The sequence below is a fragment of the Fukomys damarensis genome, unplaced genomic scaffold (genome assembly GCF_012274545.1).
Source record: "Fukomys damarensis isolate Sample0158 unplaced genomic scaffold, DMR_v1.0_HiC HiC_scaffold_33, whole genome shotgun sequence".
Lineage (NCBI taxonomy): Eukaryota > Metazoa > Chordata > Mammalia > Rodentia > Bathyergidae > Fukomys > Fukomys damarensis.
The window spans coordinates 26,673,604-26,697,225 of NW_022900945.1; the positions used below are offsets into that span (position 1 = coordinate 26,673,604).

The window sequence follows — 23,622 nt, forward strand, 5'->3', positions numbered from 1 at the left end:
TTTTTTTTTTTTCTTTCCTTCCCTCCCATCTTTCTTACTAGTTTCCTGAGGCTTGGGTAGTCTTGTACTTCAGCCTTGCTTCTCTAATTTCTTTTCTCTATTTTTTCCTCTTAAAATTTTCTTCCCTTAATTACTTCTCATTTTTACTCTGTATAATTTCAGTTCTTATGGTATGTTGATATCTAACTTTTCTTCGGCAATAGTACTATAGCTGTTTCACTTGATATTAACAGGGTCACATAAATGTTGCTATTTCTATATAAGGGAACACTCAGATTGCCTTTACAAGAATATATGCCCAGAGAACTCGGTTGCTGGACTAACTACATTCTCCTTTCCCAAAATAATCATGGTGGCCAAATCTTGGAACCGGCAAAGGATTATAGTTGGCCTACACCCAAGGTACATCACTGAAAAGCAACTGAGGAGATCTCTGTAGTAGCAATAAAGTCATTAGACTATAAGCATCCATGAACTTTGTGCAAAACCAAACCAAAAAGTAAAACCTTGGGTAGAGAAGGCAACAGAATGCTCCCTCAACCCCCAACTCCTCTGAAGCCAATCAAGGGGGCAGAATAGTACAAGCCACACTCCTGAATTACTTGAAATAGCGAAGGAGGTTAGAAAACAGCTAAATGAGATACTCAGTGAAATTAGAAAAGATATAACTAAACATGTAATGGAACTAATAAAAAGATACAAGCACTCTCACAAGATAATGGTAAGTTACATAAGTTAAAATAATGTAAAACGAATGACCAGTTTAATAAAGAATTAGAGTCAATGAAAACATTCCAATAAGAAATCAGGAGATTAAAAATCACTCCGAAAGTATGGGCAGCAGGATGGACCAATGTGAGGATAAAATTTCAGAACTAGAAAGACAGTGATGCCTTCAAAGATCAACTACTCAGAGACACCTTAAAAACAGCAAGAGAAAATAATTGATCCAGCACTTGCTAGATGACTCAGACTAATTGTAATAACTGAAAAGAAATGGCATAAAACGTTCATTCACAGAAAATAATGGCTAGAAATTTCCCAAATAAAGGGAAAGAAACATATGGATAAGTGAGGCATATAGAACCTCAAACAGCCACAACCAAAAGAGAACCTCTCCATGCCACATTATACTCAGAATTCTAGAAGTCCGTCACAGGGACAAAATCTTAAAAGCTGTTACAGAAAAGCAACAATTCATAAAGGTAAATCCATTAAGAGCCAGAGCAGACTTCTCTACACAAACCTTAATGGCCAGGAGGGCTTGAAGTGTTTTAAGCCCTAAAAGGTAACTTCCAAGCCCAATTTATGTATCCTGCAAAACTTTCCTTTAAAATTAATGGAGAAATAAGGTATTTCCATAACAAGGAGCACCTTAAATTCATGTGACTATACCAGCATTACAAAAAAATTCTCAAGGATATCCTAGAAAGAAACAGGGCAACAATGTCAATGAGTCAGAAAGAATGAATACACCTGGTGGGATGAGCAGCTAAGCAAAGGTGTAAAACAAAATTAGCAATGAAAATAATGCAATGACAGGAATATGCCAATGCCTCTGATAACTCTACGTGAATGGTTTCAGTTCCCCAGTCAGACAGAATGGCAGAGTGGATCAAGAAAACCCAAAAATACATAGCATACAAGAAACATTTAATTCAAAAACATACCCACTGATTAAAAATCAAAGGAAGAGAAACAATATTTTGTGTAATGGAAACCCAGGAAAAAGCAGTTGTCCTAATTTCAGACAAAGTGGATTTCAAGCTGATTGATCATAAGAGGCAAAGGTTTACTACATATTAGTTGGAACAGTTCAACAGGAAAAGTTAACAGTTATAAACATACCCACTGAATACTAGTGCACTCAACTTTATATAGCAAAGAAAGATACACAGCAATACATTTGTCATGAGGAACCACAATAGTCCACTGTCACAATGGATAGATCAACTCAACAGGAAAATTACAAAGAAATAGCAGAATTGAACCAAACTTTTAAACAAAGGGATTTAATAGATATCTACAGAATGTTCCATCCAACAACAATATATATTCTCAGCAGCACATGGAACTTTTTCCAAACATAGTAGCCAGTAAAGCATACTTCAGTACAAGCAAAAGAATCAAAATTATCCCATTCATATCAGATCATTGTGCAATGAAACTAGAAGTCAGTGGCAAAACCCCCCACATTAGTCATGCAAACACATGGAAAATAATACTCTCAATGGGTCACAGATGAAATTGAGGTAGTTTTTATAATCAAACAATAATGCCTATGGGATGCAATGAAAGCAGTCCTTAGAGGGAAGTTCAGAGCAGTGAATTCTATCAGAAAAACAGAACAACCTCAAATAACTTAGTGATGCACCTCATGGTCCCAGAAGAACGAGAACAATCCAAACCCAAAGCTAATACAAGGAAGAAAATTACAAAAATCAGGGCAGAAATTAATAAAATTGAGACTTTAAAAAAATACAAAGAACCAGTGAATTGAAGAGTTAGTTGGTTCTTGATCTTGACAAAATAAAGACCCAAATCAATGCAGTTAGAAATGAGGTAAAAATCAGTGGATTCTGCTAAAATCCAAGATTATCAGAAACTACTTTGAGAACCTGTACTCAAGTAAAAAAACTCAGAGGAAATTGATAAAGTTCTAGAGATGTATGAGCTACCAACAAATTTTTCATATCATTTTCAATAATTTTGGTTTACATCAGGATATAGTAGCTAGGGAAGAAAGAGGCTGGGAGATAAAAATTATACCAGATGAGTTATTTAATAACAGACTGCATACAGCTGTTTCACAAAAGATGTATTTTCATGACTATCTACATTTTCATATTTAAAGAATATCATACAACTGATACCTTCTGAAATGTTTTATGGTTTTAAACTATTCACACACATCTGACATAGAATTAAAACAGTCAAATACCATGAAAATAGAAAGTGACCAGCCAGTGTAGGTAGGCTTCTCTTAAATTTGCCAATCAATGTTCATAATAGTTACTTTAATAATAAATTATTCATGCACAAATCAGTAGTAATTTTAAACAATTCATAAATAAGTGTGTTCTGTTCAATTTACACATTTAATATCCATGGATATCCAAGCTTGTACATTGTCAGATCTGCACATCAGATTATTAAATGATAAGCTTTCCCAAGGAAACTGGAGAAGCCTGAAATAATACCAGGAGGTTCTCTGGAGTTTTCAAAGCTCTGCCTGCTTTACAGAAGGAGGTTCCAATTTACGTGAAAGGACAGTTAAAATCTGGTTGAATTTCTCGTATCTCTCTGTCTGATTGACTTTTGCACCTTTGCTGCCCCATAGCAATCGCATTTGAAATTCAGTCTTGAAGATTTCACTCATTTCTTCATCTGGTTGGAAACCTTATCAAAATAAAATTCATAAGTTAACTTTAGTTGTGCCTAAAACATAGTGTTAAAAATAACCAAAAACTTGTTTTTTAATATAGGATCAAAATGAACTTCATCTGGTCTCAGAACTTTAGCCCCCACCCCCAAATGTAGGCTCTGCTCATCTACCCTCAAGAACCTAAACAGCTTCAGAGAAGAATTCACAAATAAACTCACTAAACACATGAAATCTCTGTGGAGGAAACACTATGGGTTGTAGTGCTGAGATGGAGCATTCATGGCACCTGGTTGGTTTGTAACTTTACTGTTGTGTAATTTATATGCAACAACTGTGTTAGCCATGCACTTTATGATGGTAAATTTGAATAGTTAATGATACTATATAGTTTTAAAATACATCATCTAGAAGGTTCCCTATTACCTCTTTTCAACCTATCATTCATTCTTCCCCAGACCCTAGCCAACCACTCATCTACTTTCTGTTGCTACTATATTGCCTTGTCTAGAAATTTGATATAAACGGAATCATACAATATGAACTTTTCTGTCAGGCTTCTTTCACTTAAAGTGTTTCTAAAGTTATTTTGTAGTGTCTTATGAATAATTCCTTGGAGTAGGAGTAGTAGTAGTAGTTATTTATAGTGGACATACCACATTTTGTATACCCTTTCACTAACTGATAGACATTTGGATTATTTCCAATTTCTGGCTACTATGAATTATATCAACATTTGTGTGACACTCTGTGTGTGGACATGTTTTCATTTTTGTAGGAACAGAGTTACTGGATCATATGGTAAATGTACACTTTTGAATAAACTGTGATAAGTTGGGCGTGGTGGTGCACACTTGTGATCTTAGAATTCTAGAAGGCTAAAGCAGGAGGATCACAAGCTTGAGCCTGCTCAGTCTAGCAAGATCCTATCTCAAAATTTTTTTGGTGGGTACCAGGGATCGAACTTGGGTTCTTGTGCTTGAGAGGCAGGCCAGCAAACCGCTGAGCTAAATCCCCGGCCCTGTCTCAAAATTTAAACAGGCTCTTGGAAATGTAATGAGGTGTGCAGGCCCTAGCTACAATTACCAAATTCCCAGTATGTGTGTGTGTGTGTGTGTGTGAGGCGGGGAGCGGTCATAAACTCTATTCCAAAACAGTTGTACAATTTTATATTCACACAGCACATGAAGATTATAGTTTCTGTATGTGCTGCCAACTTAGTCTTACCATTCTTTTAATTGTACCTTTTCTAGATTGTAGTACAACTGACGGTTGATTTACAATATTGAACCTTTTATGTATTTTGTCACTGTTATGTACATTCAAATCTTTTCTTATTGAATTATAAGAAATCTTTAATCTAGATGTCCTTTATCAGATACAACTGAGATTTTTCTCCTAGCATGTCTTACCTTTTTACTGTTAATGGTATGTTTTTAGTAATATGAGATCCCAGTTATTCTTTGTGATATATCCTGTACAATTGGGGTTTTGTTCAAGAGTTGTACCTATTCTATTTTTCAGAAGATTTAGCGTTTAATATTTAGATCTTTGATCCATTTTGATTTTATTTTAGTGCATGGTGAAAGATATGAGTCTAGTTTTAATCTTCAGTACATGGTCTTCCAGCCCCATTTATTAAAGAGGTTTTCTTCCATTGAAGGGTTTTTGGCTTCTCTGTTAAAGATAAGGCTGAGTGTGTTTGGAGTTGTTTCTGCAACTTCTAATCTGTTGCACTGATACTTGGGTATGAACTTTTCAGAGTAGTGTAGTTTTCACTGTAAAGGTATTTTACTTCCTTTGTTAGATTGATTCCTAGTTACTTCATTTTTTTGGATGCTACTGTGAAAGGTGGTGTTTCCCTAATTTCTCTCACAGTAAATTTGTTATTTGTGTATAGGAATGCTACTGATTTTTGAGTGCTGACTTTGTATCCAGCTACACTATGGAATTTGGTTATTAATTCTAGAAGTCTTAGTGGAGTTTTTGGGGTCTTCTACATGTAGAGCATCATGTCATCCCAAATAATAATAAACTTCTTCCTTTCTTATCCTTATTCCTTTTATTTTTTTTTCTCTTGTCTAATTGTTCTAGCTGTTTCCAGAACTATACTGAATAGCAGTGGTGACAATGGGGCCAGGGATTTAGCTCAGTGGTTCCGCTACCTGCCTCACAAGCACAAGGACCTCATTTCGATCCCCAGTACCAAAATTTAAAAAAAAAGTGACAACTGATATCCTTGTCTTGTGTTAATCGCTTGTTTTTAAGAGCAAAATTTTAAGCTTTTTATTTATCAGTGTTTTCTGTTGTGGTTCATGCTTGTGTGTCCAAAGAAATCTCTACCTAACTCCAGGACACAGTGATATGTTTTCTTATCATAGCTTTATTCTGTTCATTAGCTTTATTCTACATATTTTGGATCTATGATGTGGTTTAGATTATTATATATGGTACAAGGTAAGGGTTGAGGTGCCTTTTTTTGGGCATATAGATGCCCAGCAGTTTCAGCATCATCTGTTGAAAAAATTTTTTTATCCAGTGAATTATCTTGACACATTTGTCAAAAACCAGTTAGCACCCATTTGGGTAGGTCTGTTTCCTACTCTATTCTGGCCTACGTAAGGCTAGAGATGCCCAGGCAACTCTCTTAGAAGAGGGGTTGAGTTATCTAGCCACAGTTACATCACTCTCATCCTTTCTTATTGCTAGAGTAGTTTTATCCAGCCATTAAATGTACTCATACCATCTAGAACACTGGGTGGTACAAAGAACATATTCTTTCTTGAGGGTACCAGAATATCATTTATAAATAACCAACCAGAAACCAATGATTTCTCTGTATTCAGTTAACATGCATTGAGCCCCTTACCTTGTACTGGATGCTGTTGAACAAATCTCTTACTAGGTTTTCTAGTCACTGGGGATTTGCTATTATAAATTTGTGACAGGATCAAACGAAAAATTCTATCCACTACCTTTAAAGTGATTTGTGTATATGCATACTTTTCTCAAGTCCACCCAAATACAGTATTGGCTTATGCAACTTTCAGTGTGATGTACTTATTGACTTAATGTAAGTAAGCATTATAGTATCTGTTGAATTGTGTGCTTTTGTTCTGTGAGTTCCACACTGCCAAATCGAAAGACTTTTTGAGGAAAAAAAACAAAACGAAACAGGTGTGTCATACTTAAACTTAGAGCTGACACAGTACAAACTGCTCAGTCCCAAATTGGTGGTTCTGAGGCAATAGGTCTTTCTTGGTCCATGTAGTTCCTAACCTTATAAATCAAACTGTGGGTCCTTGAAGAATTTAAAAAATCATATAGAAAGAAGAGAACATAACATCGTCATCCCTGATGACCTTCGGGTAGCCCTCGTTTTAGCACTGGACTCCTAAATAGGCTTTCTGCCTATAAGCCCTCACCTCTCCAGTCTCCCACCCTCATTCCCTGCCCAGCATTCCTCCACACAATTGCCAGAGTGATGTACTTTAAAACATAAATCTAACTAGGTGGCATCCTCCTATTTAAATCCTTCCTGCACCACAGTCCTACAAGAAAAGCTATACCCCCTTTTTCTACCCTCTGAATGAAATTGCCATCCTTTTCCATCTGTTTTCTGGTGAATTACTTTTGTACTTTACAGCCATTGTAGAGATAGTTTTTTTTTCTGGAATTTATCCCCACACTCTGCCTCTCTGCCTGCATCTTTGACCAAGTCAGTTACTTTTCCTAAGTGTTTCCACTTAACCACCATTCACTGAAATACCCACTTAAGAGCCTCTGTGCACGTACCATGCCTGAGATAAATGTTTATTGAGCCAACTGAGGAAGATGTTTTCTGTTACTACCACAGTACTTATGAGAAAGTTCATTTTACACAACACTTTGCCCAGCACTTTCAAGGAAGCTCCAGATGCTGGGAGCAGGGGAGCTCACTTGCCAGTGTGGCTGGGAAGAAGAGGAACACAGGTAAGCAGCATCTAGATAAAACACCTTGTGTTAGCCTGCCACCTTTTCCAGTCCCACTTATTAGAGGTATAATGAGTACCTTCTTGACCCTGTATCTTTATTCACTGAAAACAGAACACAAGAAAGGAGAACTAGACACTTGAATCATTTGAAATTGATTCCATGATCGATCGTATGGGAAGTGGAATTCCAGAGTGTTTTTACTAATTGACAGCACCCATGTTCTTTCGTTGCACAGAGCAGATAGTGGCTTACAGAAAACAACTCTTACCTGCCAGGACCCTCTCAGCATTCATCCGGTAGCTGTCCGCAGCTTCTGCCATGCATCGGGCTGTTGTCAAGTGATTCAGCATAATTTCACAGCTTTGGTCATTTTTTTCCCACATGTCGGTTCCTTCAAAAGTGACAGCCTGGCGCTCCATCAAGGTCACAAGGGGCATCAGCAGTGGGACTGATACATTACTTGGGATAATCGTAGACTCTGAAGAACAAGAAATAAAATTTTCTTTGACATATTTTGTTGAAAGCTAATCACAGAGTGAGCTGCTGACTTGTGTTGGTTTATAGCAAATGCAAACCTACAAGAGATGCTATCACCTGGTGAAAGCCTTGATGAGCCAGCAACAGTCATGCAGACAACATAGGGCCTCCTGACACACTCGGTTAGGTGTCTTGACCAACAAGACGGAATACGCCCTACTGGGCTCAGACACTAGTGGAAAGCCAGTGGGCTCTGGCCTTACCCTCTTCTGCTCACCTCTGCCTTCGTGCAGCATTGTGCTGAACGGCTTCAGCTGTTTCTCGTAGAGGATGGCAGTTTGGGTATACTGGTGCCGCAGGGCAGTCCATGTCTTTTCTAACCTTAGGATCTGAAAGAAAGGTGTCATTTTAGAAAAGGCTTTTTGGGGTGTGTCGGTGTACACCTTTGTGCTTTTGTGTAAAGAGTGTATGTTCATAAGGGTGTGTGCGTGTGCATGTGCGTGTGTGTGTGCGTGTGTGTGTGTGTTGTTAAATTTCCGGATTGACTGTGGCACCTGGCTGTACAGTTATTTCCTCCAAAGCTGTTTGCCAGCTTCAGGAGTGAGTGAGAATTTCTTTTTTATGAAAAGGGATATACAGGCTCCGAGCTGATGCAGTATTTGTAATATGAAATTGACCTAACGTATTTGCATGAGTCCCAATTGCAGAGTGTTAAGCAGTTTTGTAATTTGACATGTAGGAATGTACCCTATTTATTCTCATGCTTAGTATACTGTACAAGACACTAGCTTTACTCTCTCTGCCATTTAAAGCAATATGTTAAGGGCATTCACTAACTGGGTGCCCTACATTTCTGGATGAGAAAACGCTCAATTTCAGGCCATGAGAAAACAAAACAAAATAAAAACAACTAACCAGCCTTCATTATTTTTCCTTTGTTTTAAAACTGGATTTTTAACAAAAGCAATAATTAAATCAGACCTCACTAAAAAAAAAAAAAAAAGGCTTTTTTAAAAAGTACCCTTCTAAAAAATTAATTAAAAAATAAAAATGAGATCTAAACCTAGCTGTGTCCAACCTGCCCCCCGCCAAAAAAAGTACCTTTCTGCTTAAGTTTTAGAATATGATAGGAGGAGCACATGGTGAAAATGTCAACAATAATTGAGAGTACAAAGAAAAATCCTCCACCTCACCCTATTCTGCATTGTTCTAATGGCTCATCCTAAGGACAACTCTTCAACTGCTTGTATGTGTGTGTGGACTCTTAAAAATAAATGCACGACACTTTTATGTTTCTTGCTTAGAAATTATGTCATAAGTACAGATGGAACAGCTTTGTGTTAAATTTTTGTATAATGTTGCACTCTAGGGATAAACCCATAGTTTAGTCTCCTGTAGATAAGGGCTTTAGACATTTTACTATTACAAAATTACCTTGTAAAGATTGTACAAATGTGTACATGAGTGAAAATATCTAGAGGACAAGTTACCAAAAAGGGAACTTCTGGCCCAAAGAGTACATATATTTTAAATGTTGATAGGTATTGCTGAGTGTCCAGTACTGAGGCTGTACTAATGTAACAGTATAGGAATGCTGATGCAAGCATTTTAATACCGCTTGTACATAGTGTGGAGAATAGCGCCTCAACCGTGTGATGCCAAAGCTCATTTCTTGTAATCTCTATGGAACAGAGTAGTCAACACCAGCATATGCCACTGACTCAAATGTCCTAAGATGAATGGTCCCCCCTTCACACCATAAAACCATCAAGCCTAAGGGTGTTTTAAGTTTTTTACAGAAAAGGCAGATAGGCACTGGCATTGCGGGAATGAGAGCCGACTCTACATGAGGTACCTCAAGAATGTCCTGTACTCTCACACTCCCCTATGAGGCAAGTATTTTGGTCTCATAGATCAAAACACAGAAAATTACTCATTTATCCTTTATGGCAGAATAGTATTCTGTTGTGTGTAAATACCACATTTTCTTTATCCATTTGTTAATATGTAGACTGCTCTCAAGATTTAGGTATTATGAATTACGCTGTTACAAAGATGGGGTATGCATGTATCACCGTAGTATGAAGACTAACTCTTGGGAAGATTCTTAGAAGAGGAATATAGTAGTTGGGTCAAATAGAATTTCTTGTTTCTAGTGTTTTGAGGTATCTCCATACTGATTTCCATAGTGGTTGTTTGCCATATAGTGTTTATAACACCACCCACAACGTAGAAGGGTTTCCTTTGACCAGCTTTGTTATTATTTGATTTCTTGATGATAGCCATTTTTTCTGGAGTAAGACAGAATCTCAGTGTTGTTTTAATTTGTACATCTCTAGTGACCAGAAATCTGAACATTTTTTCATGTACTTATTGGCCATCTGTGTGTCCCCTTTTGAGAAATGTCTATATATTTTAGTTGCTCATTTTATGATTATGTCTTGTATTTGGGGGTCTAATTTTTTTGAGTTCTTTGTATATTGTAGATATTAATGGTATACCTGATAAAATTTTTTCCCATTCTGTTTAGTGAAATAAATCAGACATATGATCTGGTTTCTTTTATATGAGGAACCCGAAGTGTAAATAAATCAAACAACAAAATAAAATTCAGTAGGAAATAGGGGGATAGATCTTTGGCAAATGTGAAGGGGCATAAGAGATGGAGAAGAAAGGAGCATAAAAGAAATTAAGATGTGTCATGTACATGTACCAACCACACAATAAATGTATTCATGATGTACTATAAATATGTACTTAAAAAACAATAGGAAAGATGAGGTAACTAGCCAAGAGTTTCCCAGCTGGCAAAGTGGCAGAGCTGGGACTCATTTCCTTGGCCTCTAACAGCCCTCTGTACTCCAAGAGGAAGAAAAGGAGGATCTGCTGTGGCTGATTTATTGCTAGTCTCCCTCTGGCCACTTGTGGCCTCTCCCCTCCTCCCTGAAGTGCTGCCTTTTTGACGGAACCCTAAGTCTGGGGGAAACTACTCTCCTGGATGTGGCAGGAGGGCAGGTTTAGAGGATGTGAGAATGAAATGACTCTCCTGTTCGGTTTTCTCTCGTATGCCACTTCTTCCCCCAGCAGCATCCTGAACACTCTGGAGGACTGCGTCCCCTCACTATTGAGGGGCTCCAGGAATACAAGATCTGATACTGCTAAAGGGGAACAAACATCCACTAAGGTTGAGGTGATTTGGGATAAGTCCTTAACAGGAGAGTTTAATGTCATGTACAATGACCATATGATTCCATGAAACAACCCTTTTACCATGCTCAGAGCCAGCTCTGGCTGGACAGCTTTCCCACCAAATTGTAGGCAGTTTTGGATAATGGAAAATGAATATGATGCAAATTTAAACACCTGAATGAAAAATTATGCTAAGATATTTTTACACTACAAATAAGTATATCATGGATGAGAAATTGAAAAAATGGAAATAAAGTGTTTGTAAATGCGGAGGGGAGGAGAGGGTGAAGGGAGGGCAGGGACAAGGGGAAAAAATGAGAATCAAGACCTATTATGTAAAGGTACAGGATCCCAATAATGAATGTAACTGTATTGTATACCTAGATTGTACCAATGAACTCAATAAAAAGAAAAAAAAAAGTGTCCAGAAGAACCAAAATGTTATAATGACTTGATATCTACTCACTACCATAGTTTTGTGTATTTATAAATAAGTTATTTAAAAAAAAACAAATAAGTATATCATGGAATTGTGGTAATTTATGGATTGCATATTTCAAGTATTTACCCTACAAAATTTCCGAGCATCTGAAGAATGTGAAAGCTCATGAAATATTATATTTGGAAATGACGCCTCCCCCCTTCAAACCACACACCCCTCAAACCTCTGATGAAGTTATTCAGCTTATTTTTAAGGGGGCCTTGCTTTAATTAAGGAACTTACACTGCTATCGTGCTCTGACTTGCAAGAATGTGATCGCAGCTGTATCTCTCAGTTGCAACAATGGATTTTCAGTAAGTACCTGGCATGATTTCAGAGACAAATCTGCGTCTATGAAAGAACCAAGCTAAATGACCAGCAGCTTTGTATTACCACTTGCAAGTTAGGCTTGTCAGTGTGTAATCTCATAGGCAAGGTCCTCCAAGCACCTAGGGCTTGGAAAAATGAAACAGGAAAGCCAATTGTGAACCATAAAGACAGCCGGTGACTTTCCTCTAAAAAGCCTGTCTGGAGCCGGGCGTGGTAGCGCACACCTTTAATCCCAGCACTCGGGAGGCTGAGGCAGGAGGATCACTGTGAGTTGAGACCAGCCTGGGCTACATAGCGAGTTCCAGATCAGTCTCAAGCCTGTTTGATTTCAAGTACAGGTTTTCATGTTTGACACTCATCCAAAAAATCCTGCCAATGTAAATGAATTCAAATGTCTGATTTTAGGAATTCTAATTAGGGAGTTATAATGGCAGGTGAGCCAAGAATCTGTTTTTAACAGATGAGTCTTTTGGGTGACTTGCCTACCGTACTTTGAGAAACCACCCTTGGGATTCTCTGGTAGAAGCTCCCCCGATGGCTTGACTGCCTTGTCGTTACTCCAAACAGGCCGCACACTTGGCGACCCAGCTGACAGCAGGTACTGATACACAACATGTGAGCCAAATGTCTCATGCTAGTTAGTTCTCTAGGAAAAGGGAATGTTTTGATGCACAATAATAGGAGTTATCTTGGCAAAGTGTGTGAACTACTAGTAATTATGCACTGTTTTTATAAACAGAGGTGAAATACTTAGGACACTGCTTTTAGTTGCTCCCTAATCAAATTAGCTTTCAGTAAGATTCAGTTTATCTTTAAATATCGACAGAATTGTCTGATTTGCCAAGCATGGCTGTATGGACTTCTTTGAGGGGCCTCACAAAGCAAATGGACATATACCTGTGGCATTTCCAGGGCTTTCATGATGGCTGAGAAAGAATAGAGGTCCCCCATGGAATCTTTCAGTTCCACTGCCACCTGGATGATCCTGTTGAGGGTGGCTGCTCGGTCCTCCAAAGTGCTTGTGCAGCCCAGAATGTCCACTGCAGTACCAATGGCCATTGTGTGGTGTCTGAAAGGAAGGAGGTCAGCGGTCAGGTTCAGCTTCATGGGACTAAATATAACATCACATCAGCCAGGACTGTTTTTGCAACATTAACTGCTATTTCTGTGAAATATGCTGGCAGGTCAGACATTTTGGAGAGCCAATCTCAACATACCCAAGCAGGTGGACTCTGCCAGGACCCTCCCTGGTCACTACACAGAAGCTGCAATATGGTAAAAAAGCAAGATGGCCAAACAGGCCAGGTTTAACTCTGGGCTTGGAGGCATGAAGATCTCCTGGGTCAAAGGGGCGCAAGAGTACGTGGCTCCTTTATCCTTCACCAATGGGAGGTCCAAGGAAATATACACCAGGTTCCCCCCAACACACACACACACACACACACACACACTACCATCCTGTCAAAGCTGGGGCCACCTCCAATAAGACCCCCAGACTAGGGAACAGAAAGGACAAAAAAAGCGAAAAGATAAACAGTACTTAACCCTCGAAGATTACCCAGGTATCAGAAAAAGGGAGGAAAGGAACTAAGAATGTGTTCTGCAACCCCAATCAAGATGCCACAAAGTAAATGGAGATGGGAACAAAGACTGAATAGCTGGTGAGAAGGAATTTATTTGCCTATAAGATCGGTGCCTAATAAAATAAAATTTTTCCCTTAGCAATTCTCCCACCCTGAACTATTTGGGTCAAACTCACAGATTCAGAGCAAGATGCAGGGTGATCTTTTCTCTACATAACAAAAGGTCCATTATGAGCAGGGTCAGTCAGTGACAGGAAACACAGATTGACCCCCTCTCCTTCCCTCTGTAAATCTGGACCCAGGAGTTTATTACATTGGCCAGAACTGCCTTGGTTGAATTTTTCCAGGGTGTAGTATAAATGCTGGGAGGTGAATCCCCAATTCCTAGCTGTCGTTAGTAAAACAAAATGTGCCTAGCCGGGCATGGTGGGGCACGACTGTAATCCCAGCACTCGGAGGCTGAGACGGGAGGATTGCTGTGAGGTTGAGACCAGCCTGGGCTACACAGTGAGTTCCTGGTCAGTCTCAACTACATAGTGAGACCCTGTCTTGAAACAAAACAAAACAAATAAACAAAAAACCAAAATGTGCCTATGAAGCTCTGGGATCACACAGTCTTCAATTTCTCAGCATGGGATAGGATGTCACTCCATGCCCTGCTTTGTGCCCAGGTGTGCTGCTCTACTGTTCACCCTCCCTAAACAAAGGGGAGCAATGATTTAGTCAGTCTCCAGCATTACTTATTTCTCCAGTGTTTTTCAAAAAAGTAATGAGTTCTGCCGTCTCTAAGTGTATGTGCACATAAATGTGCATGGTGCTTGCTTGCAGCATGATTTGAAACTGGTACCTAAACTGCTCTGCTCAGTTTCTTCACCTGTAAAATGGGAGGAAGTATGAGAAAAGCTTGTGTGTAGTTTAATAACAGTTTGTGTTATCATAATTACCTCTATTAGTATGTCTGTCTCTCTGTGTCTTGGCTCATTTTTCCTGTTTGTCTCTTTCCTTTTCCTCAGTGTATCTCTTTTTTCTGATTTCATGTTTTTCTCAATGAATCCAAACATAGATCTGTTGAAGACTTCTGTAACCTTTTACAGAGTATTTAACACATTTAGATGTCTTTTTTTGTTTGTTTGTTTTGGTATTGGGGATCAAATTCAGGTCCTTGTTAGGCAGGCGGTGGAACCAGTGAGCTAAATCCCTGGCCTTAGATGTCTTTAATAACAGTAAACTAACTTTCAATGCCAACTCATTCTTTTCATCCCTGCTTTGGTTTTGGTACTGGGGATTGAACTCAGGACCTTGTGCTAGTGAGGCACATCCAACGCCACTGAGCCGCATCCACAGCCCTCATCCCTGTTTTAATGGGCCTCGATAAAAGACATGCTCTCCTTCTTTAAGACCTGGTGCTATATCGGTGGTTAGCTGGGTAATTAATCCATTAATTCACCCAACATTAGTGCAGGACCTCCTGAGTCTACCACTGGAGTGAATGAGTCAGGATGGTGCGTCTAGCATTCATGACAACGGGTCAGCAGTAGGAGGCACTCAAATGTTACACAAAGGCCATCTCCAGCTCGGTGTGCCCCTAAGTGAGGTAGTATATAAGAAATCCTAGGTAGTTTTGAATCTGATCTTCAGAGGCAAGGTGTCACTGGGCTGTTCAGAAGCCCACAAATCTGGCCTTTATTTAACTAAAACACTAATTAAACCACTTCCTGGCTCCCTAGCAGACCCCACAAGTCAGCTTGGACAAGAGAGGCTAAGGAGTGAGACCTCAAGCAGCAGCAATCTGGAGAAAAATAAATGGATGCTGACAAGAGTGAATCTCAGAACTGCCCAAAGTCCCAAACCTGCTTGCGGCAGCCTAGGCCCACAACTCATGCCCCAGCACCCCTAATGATACCGATAAAATGCGGCTCAGATTCACGAGGTCTGAAGTCTGGGTAGCTTTCAGGCTGGAAAGTATCACAGGAGAATGGGGAAGTGCAACAGTGCCCGCTTGGCCCTCACAACAGAGAGGAAGTCAGTGGAACTGAGCAGCCAAGCCTCTGGGCTCGAGGAGAGAGGAAGGTAGAATCCGGAAAAGAGGGCAATTCAGAAGTGGGATCTGTACTTCCTCAAATCCTTAAACTATGGACACGCCCGGCTAAAGTCTGCATGGGCCTCTCAAGTCCTTCCTCCACATCTTCAACTCAACATTCGGGCTGTTTTCTATGGGATACATCTGGGGCTGCAAGGCCAACCCAACAGTGGTGCTGGAGTTGTCTTACTAGATTTATAGCCAGGTAACCTTGAAAGCAGCTGTATCAATCCCCAGAAGGTTACCTGAAATGGACTGTTCACTTCCTAGGGGGCTGACATCTGCCAGCCACATGTGGCTATCTACACTTCAAGTAGTAAGTAATACACATTTTCATTGCTTAGTGTCAGCAGCCATGTTTCAGGTACCCAGTACCTACAGGTGGTAGTGGTTCACATAATGGCCAGTGCAGATATTTGAAGTGTACAGGGCTGTGACCAAGAGCATCATGGAAAGCAGTGGGTAAGTAGTCATGGCGCCTGTGGTATTTGTTGTATAAACAGAAAATTTAAGATAAGACAGTCTTGCCCAAGTCAGGTTTTTTTAATGTGTCAAAAAGCCTGACTTTTGAGGTAAATAGGGAAATCTACTCTTACACTTCTTTTCCTAAAAACATGCCTCACTGTGCATGTCTTAATTTCTAAAGACCCATATTCATGCATGTGCATTCTAGTGGGCACTCAGGACCCTTTTCATGAGAAGATAGAGCCACTTTGGAGAAGAGATACTTTGGAGGCCCAGGGGCTGAGTGCCATCATACTCTGACCCTGACCTCCTCTTGTTCACCCCTCACAGAAAATGTTCAGAATTTATTCTTCTCAACACCTACCAATTCCCACCATATTCCCCAAGCAACCTCAGACTCCGGAGACAAAGGCACCACAGCTTCTGAGGCGAAGCTGGAGGACATGGAGGAGCAGGAAGATGTCTCTGTAGCTCGGCTGGATGTGTAATGCCTGTGGCCCAAGCACAGGGCTCTTCTCTCCATCCACCCACTCTGGGAACAGGGCCACGAAGGTGTTCTTTGTGCCTGACTTGGGCTGTATGGTCTCTCTGTGCACCTCCAGGAAGTCTCAGCCAGCCTTTGGAGAAGGCCACATGACTCCGAAGAAGGCAGGGCTAGCGCTGCGCTGCTCCTTCCATCATCTGAAACCTGCGAGGAGTTAAAGAGGGTGGGAAACGCAGAGGATGGCGCTGCTCACCTTTCGATTATGTCCAGGCGTAGCTGGTGTCCATGAGGCAAGGTGATGAGCTCCAACCCTGAGCTCACGCCCATGTTCCTTCTCATCTCTTCGGAGACCTCAAGTATCCTAGCAACCTGCCAGGAGTGAAGTTGAGACTCACTAGATCAGGAAGTGGGCTAGCCATATCACAGATTCAGTCTGAAAAGCAGCACACTAGACTGGGATGCACTTTACTTGTATCTCTTTATGAGCTGCAGCACCCACAAGTATGGTTCTTACATGATATCTGTGACATTTTAATACGTATACTAGCAAATAAAATTCAGAGGGGAAGCAAAGACTGGGGGAACATCATCTAAACTGTTCTGCAGAATCTGCAGATCTGCTGTGTTGCCGCCCAGCCAGAGAACACTTTAGGCCACTGAGCTTTTGTCTGATACAGGCGAGATCCTGCTGCGATGTTCTGCTGCCAACAGCAGGACTGTGTGTTTGTGCAGAGCTGCCATCCCCTGCAGTGGAGAAGCAGAATCCTGTCCAAGCTCCCCTCTGCTGTGGGCTTTGCCATGCATGTTCTCACTTAACAGCCATGGCTGGCTGCTATTACCCTTAATTACGTCTCTCGGGTGCAGTAAATGCACTCTATGTCTGGAAACTATTAAAAACATGTATAGTGATTTGAAACCCAATGTCTCAAACATATCCCAGCTCTTCCTAAAAGGTTTTCCTTAAAGGAAATCTTTGCCCAAGCCCACTGCCATCCTTTCTCAATTCTAGTATGTAATCACAATTTATTGAACTCGGGCACTGGTTGGCCATTTATAGTAATTACATGTTACACTGAGATGTTACAACTGTATCAGTGCATCTTGTAACAACTCTTCACTACACGCTGATGTAATGGTATGGGACAATTCCTCTCTTCTATCTGTGGACTTGCCCTTGACCATAATTATCCTAGGCATGTGAGCAGTGCCAATATCTTCATAACAGGCCACAAAAAACATCTGGAAATTTGGCCGATATTATTACCTTGACCCTTAACTTCTGTGGTTGAGCAAAGGAACCACCAGTATCCCTGGGGATAAGGCTGTGGAATTAGCTGCCTAGTGGTAAACCCGAGAATAGGATGAGGAATTCATAATGTGCTCTCACTTCTGTTCTTCAGGCCTCAGTTTCCCTTGTTAAACACAACTGGTAAGTTAGTTCGCCTTTCTCAAGGTCTGGGAAAAAGATTCAAATGAACTTATGGTCCCCAAAAGCTATTGGAATGTATAAGTTGTGAATCAATGGTCATATCAAAATGGGAAGAATTCTGGCTGGATCTCAGAAAAGAGATTTACATCTTGACCTGGCAAGGCAACCTTGATACACTCGCCACATAATTTCTCACTTGTTTAGACAGCTGTCCCATCAGAGGCTCCAAACCCCATGCCTCTGGGGTGCCCTCCAAACCACACACACTCTGTAATGAGACTGAAAGGCTTGCCAGTGATTCCATTTGGCTCTGGAAGTGCTAGCAGGCATTCTGAGATCCCTACTCTGAGAACGAGAGCCCTCTCCTCTGTCTTTGGGTAAATAAGCCATCCCTAGTTCCTTTCTTAAGACCACTCTGGAGTACCCTGGCTGAGCTCCAGCACAAGAGAGTCTTGAGTCAGCACTAAGTCCTAAACTAGGTTCCCAAATGAAGAGGAAAACCCTTTTATAGTACAGAGGGTCCCTGCTGGACCCAGCAGGGCAGCATAAACGCCTCATGCACCAGCCTCCCTCTGCCCTTCTCGCTTTAGCTATCCTACCCCTGTCAGATTGGGAACTCTGTTCATTCCTCCTCGTCCTACCACCTTGGAGCTGCTGCGGTGACACAGGGAGGCGTCACGGAACCTGAGCTGGTTGTCCTCCCAGCTGCCATGGACCTTCTAAAACGCAACAAGATTGCCAGGCTCTGTTCACTGGCTGCGCTATCCCCCTGTCCCCCCGGTGCAGAGGACCCAAACCCACACCTATACACTCATGGGTGTGTCTTCCTTATACGCCAGTGAAGCGTTTTGAAGGCAGGAACCTGGTAGGAGCCCAGAAGTCAAGACTGAGAATAACTACAGAGAAGACCCACCAGGCCCTCCCCTCCCTACCCCACCCCACCTTCTTTAACCAAATTTTCTTCAGTTAACAGATTTAGGCTGCAATTTCAAGTGAACACTTTCTAAATAGCCTCTCTCCCCATGGCTTCTGTTCTCCAAGTCCCTGCAAATGTGCCTTCCTGCACCATGCATTTTGCATTCATCTGGCAATTTCTCAGCTTTCCAAACTCATCTCGACCATCCCTATCTCTAGACCCTCAGCCCTAGTTTGAGGTCCTGCCCAGCAAGCCCCCAACTCCTAAGCCTTCCCTGCAGAATGCTTCCCTCCTGGCTGTGGTTCAAGTTGCTATGTCACTGCCCTTTCCCATCTTGCCCCTGCCGGCTGCCCTGGCATACAGTAGGTGCTCAATCAATGTTGAATACGTAACACTAATAAACACTCTGGACCAGGCAACGTGCCCAGGGCTTTACATTATTTCAATTTTCTCTGACCACCTGGGTATAGAGGAGGAGAGAAAGAACCATGCAGAGGTGAGATTCAAACTCAGTTCACACTCAGAGGCAGATTCTTCACTTTCGGGCCTCACTTCCAGGGGCAAAGACACACAGGTGAGAGAATGGCTGTGTACCAGACACGGTGAGACAAGGGCAGTGCAGTACCCACTTTGGAGTGGTGAGGGGCCCTGGGAAGTGGGCACTGGACATTGCTGGGCACGTGGCCTCCATGGTACTCAGGCCTCCTGATGGCTTTCTGGGTGTCAGTCCCTGGGCTGTGTGCACTGACGGAAAACAGCATGTGGGCCCCAGATGCTGCCCAGTGCCTGCTCTTGGCTCAATGGGTGGCCCTGTCTGGCTGCCACCACATTTGGGGGTGGGGAACAATTTCCTTCTTAGAGACACTGTTTGTGCCTGGTGGTTCTAGGAAGAGAACAAGGAAACAAGTGGAAAAGGAAAGAAGAGGACTGATAATAGCTCTGCCACAGGGCTGGGGCAGGGGGTGGGGGACAGAGACCAGACCAGCTCCTCAATGTCCAGCCCCTCAGTGACTCCATGTAGCTGCTGTTGTGGAGTGCTCGAAGGCAGACATGGCAATGGGCTCCACCAAGAGGACAAAATGCACTACAGCAAGTAAGAAGGAAGACCCACACGTTTCTCAGTTGAGAATAAACTCAGGTCCTAGTTCCCTGGATGTCAAAGGTGGGAAGATTCCAGATGTCGTGCAAAGTAGTGGGCAGGCATCTCCCCTTCCTCCTCCTATCATCAAGTCCCAAGGGCACAGCATTCAATCCCTCTGGGAGGTAAGCTGTTCTGTCAACCCGAGCCCATGTTTCTACAAGGAGCTTCCTCTGCGGAGAACCCAGCAGGTGCATGCAGGCTAGACTCTCACTCCTGCTGGCATGGTTCTGCTCGCAGATCAAGGGCTCAGTGGGACTGACATGTGGGACAGAAATCCTCAGTTCTCCCACCTCCAAACAGGTTTAAATTACCTGCAAATTACTGCAAATTACCTGGCCATGTGGCGTCAACAAGGCTTATTTTTCTAGAGCAGCCCTTCCTGGTTCTGTCCTCGGGGCTTCCCTAGCACAGGGACTCCCTGCCCATCCAGCCAGCACAGACCACCTCCCACGCTTGAGCGGTGTGGATCACTGGTTACTGAGGTCTCCTTCAAGGGCCAGGACAACCAGGAATGACTTGTTCTTTAAGGCTGTTTCAGGAGCCCTTAATGTACTTCAGAACTCCCTGGAGGAGTGCTCAGAGACTAGATTTTCAGCCATGATTCCTGACTCAAGAAGGAAAATCCAGTTCTTAAATAAATCCTGACATTTGAAAATGACTTCCCTGAGCTATGAATGAAAAAGGGCTTCACATGAGAAAGGGGCTTTAACTCTCACCCTGGCCTCATCTATCAAACAAATGACCAGAGATCGGCTGCTTTATACTGAGGTGGGCTGAACTGAGCCCAGTCCAGCCCAGCCCAGCCCAAGACACCTGTTGTTGAGAAACATCTCTCTGAAGGAAAAGGGTACGTTGAGACCTCCTATGTGGAAAAGCCCTTGCACTTGAAAGAAATGATTCCTATCAAAAACTATGCTGATATAAGCAGCTGTATTTAGTCAAAGAACAGTTACGATATGATGTACAATGAAGGACTCTGGGTTTGGATTAGTATGAATAGACCAGTGCCATTTGCATTCAAACAAACATCAAGCAGCCAGGTATGGTGGTGCACAGCTGTAATCCTAGTTGTTCAGAAGGCTGAGGCAGGAGGATCACAAGCTGGAGCCAGCATAGGCAACTTAAGGGGACCTTGTCTCAAAAATAAGGGGTGGTAAAGTGCTTACCTGGTATGATCAAGGCCTGAGTTCAATCCCCAAAACAGTAAACAAAATAAAGCAAAAGGCTCTTTGTACATTGTTTATGTCTCCATTCAAAGAGCAAATGATAAAGTAACACCAAGCACTATCAATGGTTATCACCAGGAAACTGGATTTTGTATGATTTTAACTCTCTCTATATCAAACAATTATTGTAAAAAAAAAAAGTTTTTTTATTTTACTTTTTGAGAGAGTCTTGTTATGCTGCCCAGGTAGGTCTCAAACTCCTGAGTGCTGAAACTACATGTGCAGGCCATTGTACCTATTGAAAATCAAAGTAAAAATGCTTATTGATAGATAAGGTATACAGTTTAATAGTACATCACTGGTCTAATGTGTGAGGTCCTATGTTCAATGCTCAAAAAATTGTTTATTTTTTTGAGACAAAGCCTCACTTGCTGCCCGGGCTGGCCTTAAACTTGTGATCCTCCTGCCTCAGTGAGTGCTGGGATTATAGGCATGCATCACCATGCCCAGCGAGTTTATTTGAGATATTATTTCAGTAACAAAATATATAGAATATATAACAAAATAAAAATAATCAGGGATCTGTTATTCCAGAAATTACATTTTCCTCTCAATCCATTGTGCTTTAGCCTTCCCAGTCCTGATGAGGTAGAGCCCAGGGGAGAATTTAAACACCAAGTTGCAGAAACGTGGATTCTACAACTCCTGTCACTAGCAAGGGTGGATGGGCCTTGCCCTCTTTCTGTCCAAGTGAAGTTTATAAGCTTCCTGCCTGGCCAAAGGTTGTCTGGTCTGTGGTTCCCACCCCATAAGTAAATCCCCACACCCCTCTTATCTTCAGACATTTCTTAGGAGCAAAGCATTTGACCAGCAGAGAGTGAGGCCAGAAAAGCTCCCTTACAAACCTTCTGAAAGGCAGGAGAAGCTCGGCTGCTGGGCTCACACTTACCTTGCAATCCATGCTCAGCATGTGCTGGGCGATGATCTTGGGGTCGCTGTTAATGAACAGTTCTTTCGCCCGTTTCAGCATAGCTGTGTCCAGCGGTTTGTTCTCTGCAGGAAAGAGCTTTGACTGAAAGTCATCGGGCCTGAACGAGGACACAGTCTCCAGGAGGGGCCTCACAAACTTGCACTTGTCCTCCTGCCTCTCATCCATCTGTGCTGCTGGCAGTTCCCAAGGTCTGGTCCCACTGTCCCCGTCAAGAATCAAGTAGCTCGTGCCAGAGTTCCGGGGACCTGCTGCCCCATTCCACCTGGCTGTTAGCAGTTCTGCATGGCTTCCCTGGGCACACGAGGGCAGCTTTGTTCCTCTGTCACAGCCTGCACCAGAGGCTGGGTTCAGTTCACAGTAGTTGGCCTCCAAGTTGAGCCAGGCAGCTGGAGGGGCAGGAGCGTTGAGGAAGGGCACCTTGCAGGGCTTGGGGGGTGGTTTGGGACACAGCTGGCTGTCTGATCCTCGCAGCGCCTCACCTGCCTTTGTGTCCGAGGAGACCCTGCGAATGACCCCTGGGCTCAATGTGGGCTCACTGCCTGTCCTGAAAACAGGTGAGTTTGGGCAGGGGTTTGAGTCCATACTCGGTGATGGAGGGGGCAGCTTACAGCCTGTGAGGAGAAAATAAGGTCAGAGAACACTCAGCCGTGTAGAGAATAGGAAACAAACAAAACTAGAGTGACAGCTCCCCAGCCCTTGCTCCATGACCTGGGGTTTCAATTTCCATTTCTCTAATTCAGTTGCAAGCCTAGTCTAGAGCAGTCTAGAACAGTGTGAGGGCTAGGCTGGCATCCCCCACATTTCTGGGGCAACTTGAAATTCCAGGGACTGGCTGCTAACAGCCCCAACATCATGTTATGGGCTCAGAGGTTAGAACAGGAAAACGCACTGAGCTCGGAGGTCAGTGCTTATACAATCCCGACTGAAGAAACATATGTCTTTAGCTATATAGAGGCAAGGGCCCTGAGTTACTCTTGAAGCCAGGGTGGAATGGGAGAGCTAGAGGCACGGGGAGAGAATCAAAGATACTGAGGTAACCCAGGAGAAAAGAGGTCTTTGGACAGCTGCTCCAACCAGGATCCCTAGGGTCAACACACCCACACTCTGCCCAGGGAGAGGACTAAGGGAGTCAGCTCATTTGTCATGAAGACCACCAGTTGTAGAATGGACTTAGAATCAGAAAACCTGGCTTCAAGCTGCATGCAGTGGCTTGCGCCTGTAATCCCAGCTACTCAGAAGGCTGAGGAAGAAGGATCATGTGAACCAGGAGTTCAAGACCAGCCTGGGAACATGGTGAAACTCCATTAAAAAAAAACAAACCCTAGCTTTAAATGCTAGACAACTCTGGACAAATTACTTCTCTTGCCTCAGTTTCCTCAGATGTAAAATAGGGATAAATGCATCTACCTTGAAGGCCTGAACTTAAAAAGCATCCAGCTCAGTGCTTCATAACCCTCTGTAGTCTCTCCTATGCTACAGGCATGGAGCCTTGGCTAGGCGACTAGAAGGAACAGGGGAACAGCCTGAAGATGG

The 23,622-nt window shown here is 42.4% G+C and overlaps 2 protein-coding genes across 5 annotated transcripts in view; one reads left to right on the forward strand and one right to left on the reverse strand.

The window, feature by feature from the left end:
* Positions 1 to 3,603, forward strand: part of Fnbp1l (formin binding protein 1 like) — a 101,545-nt gene extending 97,942 nt beyond the window's left edge. Inside the window, exon 17 of the transcript XR_780537.3 lies at positions 3,486 to 3,603. The gene's annotated coding sequence lies outside the window, so the exon portion shown is untranslated. The remainder of the gene's footprint in view (positions 1 to 3,485) is intronic.
* Bcar3 (BCAR3 adaptor protein, NSP family member) overlaps positions 2,560 to 23,622 on the reverse strand; it is a 120,616-nt gene continuing 99,553 nt past the window's right edge. For 2 of the 4 annotated variants that reach the window (XM_010625728.2, XM_010625737.3), the window contains exons 5-10: positions 22,048 to 22,700; positions 16,700 to 16,815; positions 12,732 to 12,903; positions 8,112 to 8,223; positions 7,626 to 7,835; positions 2,561 to 3,399 (exon numbers count right to left, since the gene is read on the reverse strand). In XM_010625728.2, the coding sequence (XP_010624030.1) occupies positions 3,221 to 3,399; positions 7,626 to 7,835; positions 8,112 to 8,223; positions 12,732 to 12,903; positions 16,700 to 16,815; positions 22,048 to 22,700 (1,442 nt within the window). In that variant the 3' untranslated portion in view covers positions 2,561 to 3,220. Of the gene's footprint in view, positions 3,400 to 7,625; positions 7,836 to 8,111; positions 8,224 to 12,731; positions 12,904 to 16,699; positions 16,816 to 22,047; positions 22,701 to 23,622 lie in introns of all 4 variants that reach the window. The other 2 variants (XM_010625723.2, XM_010625746.3) reach the window with 2 other exon arrangements.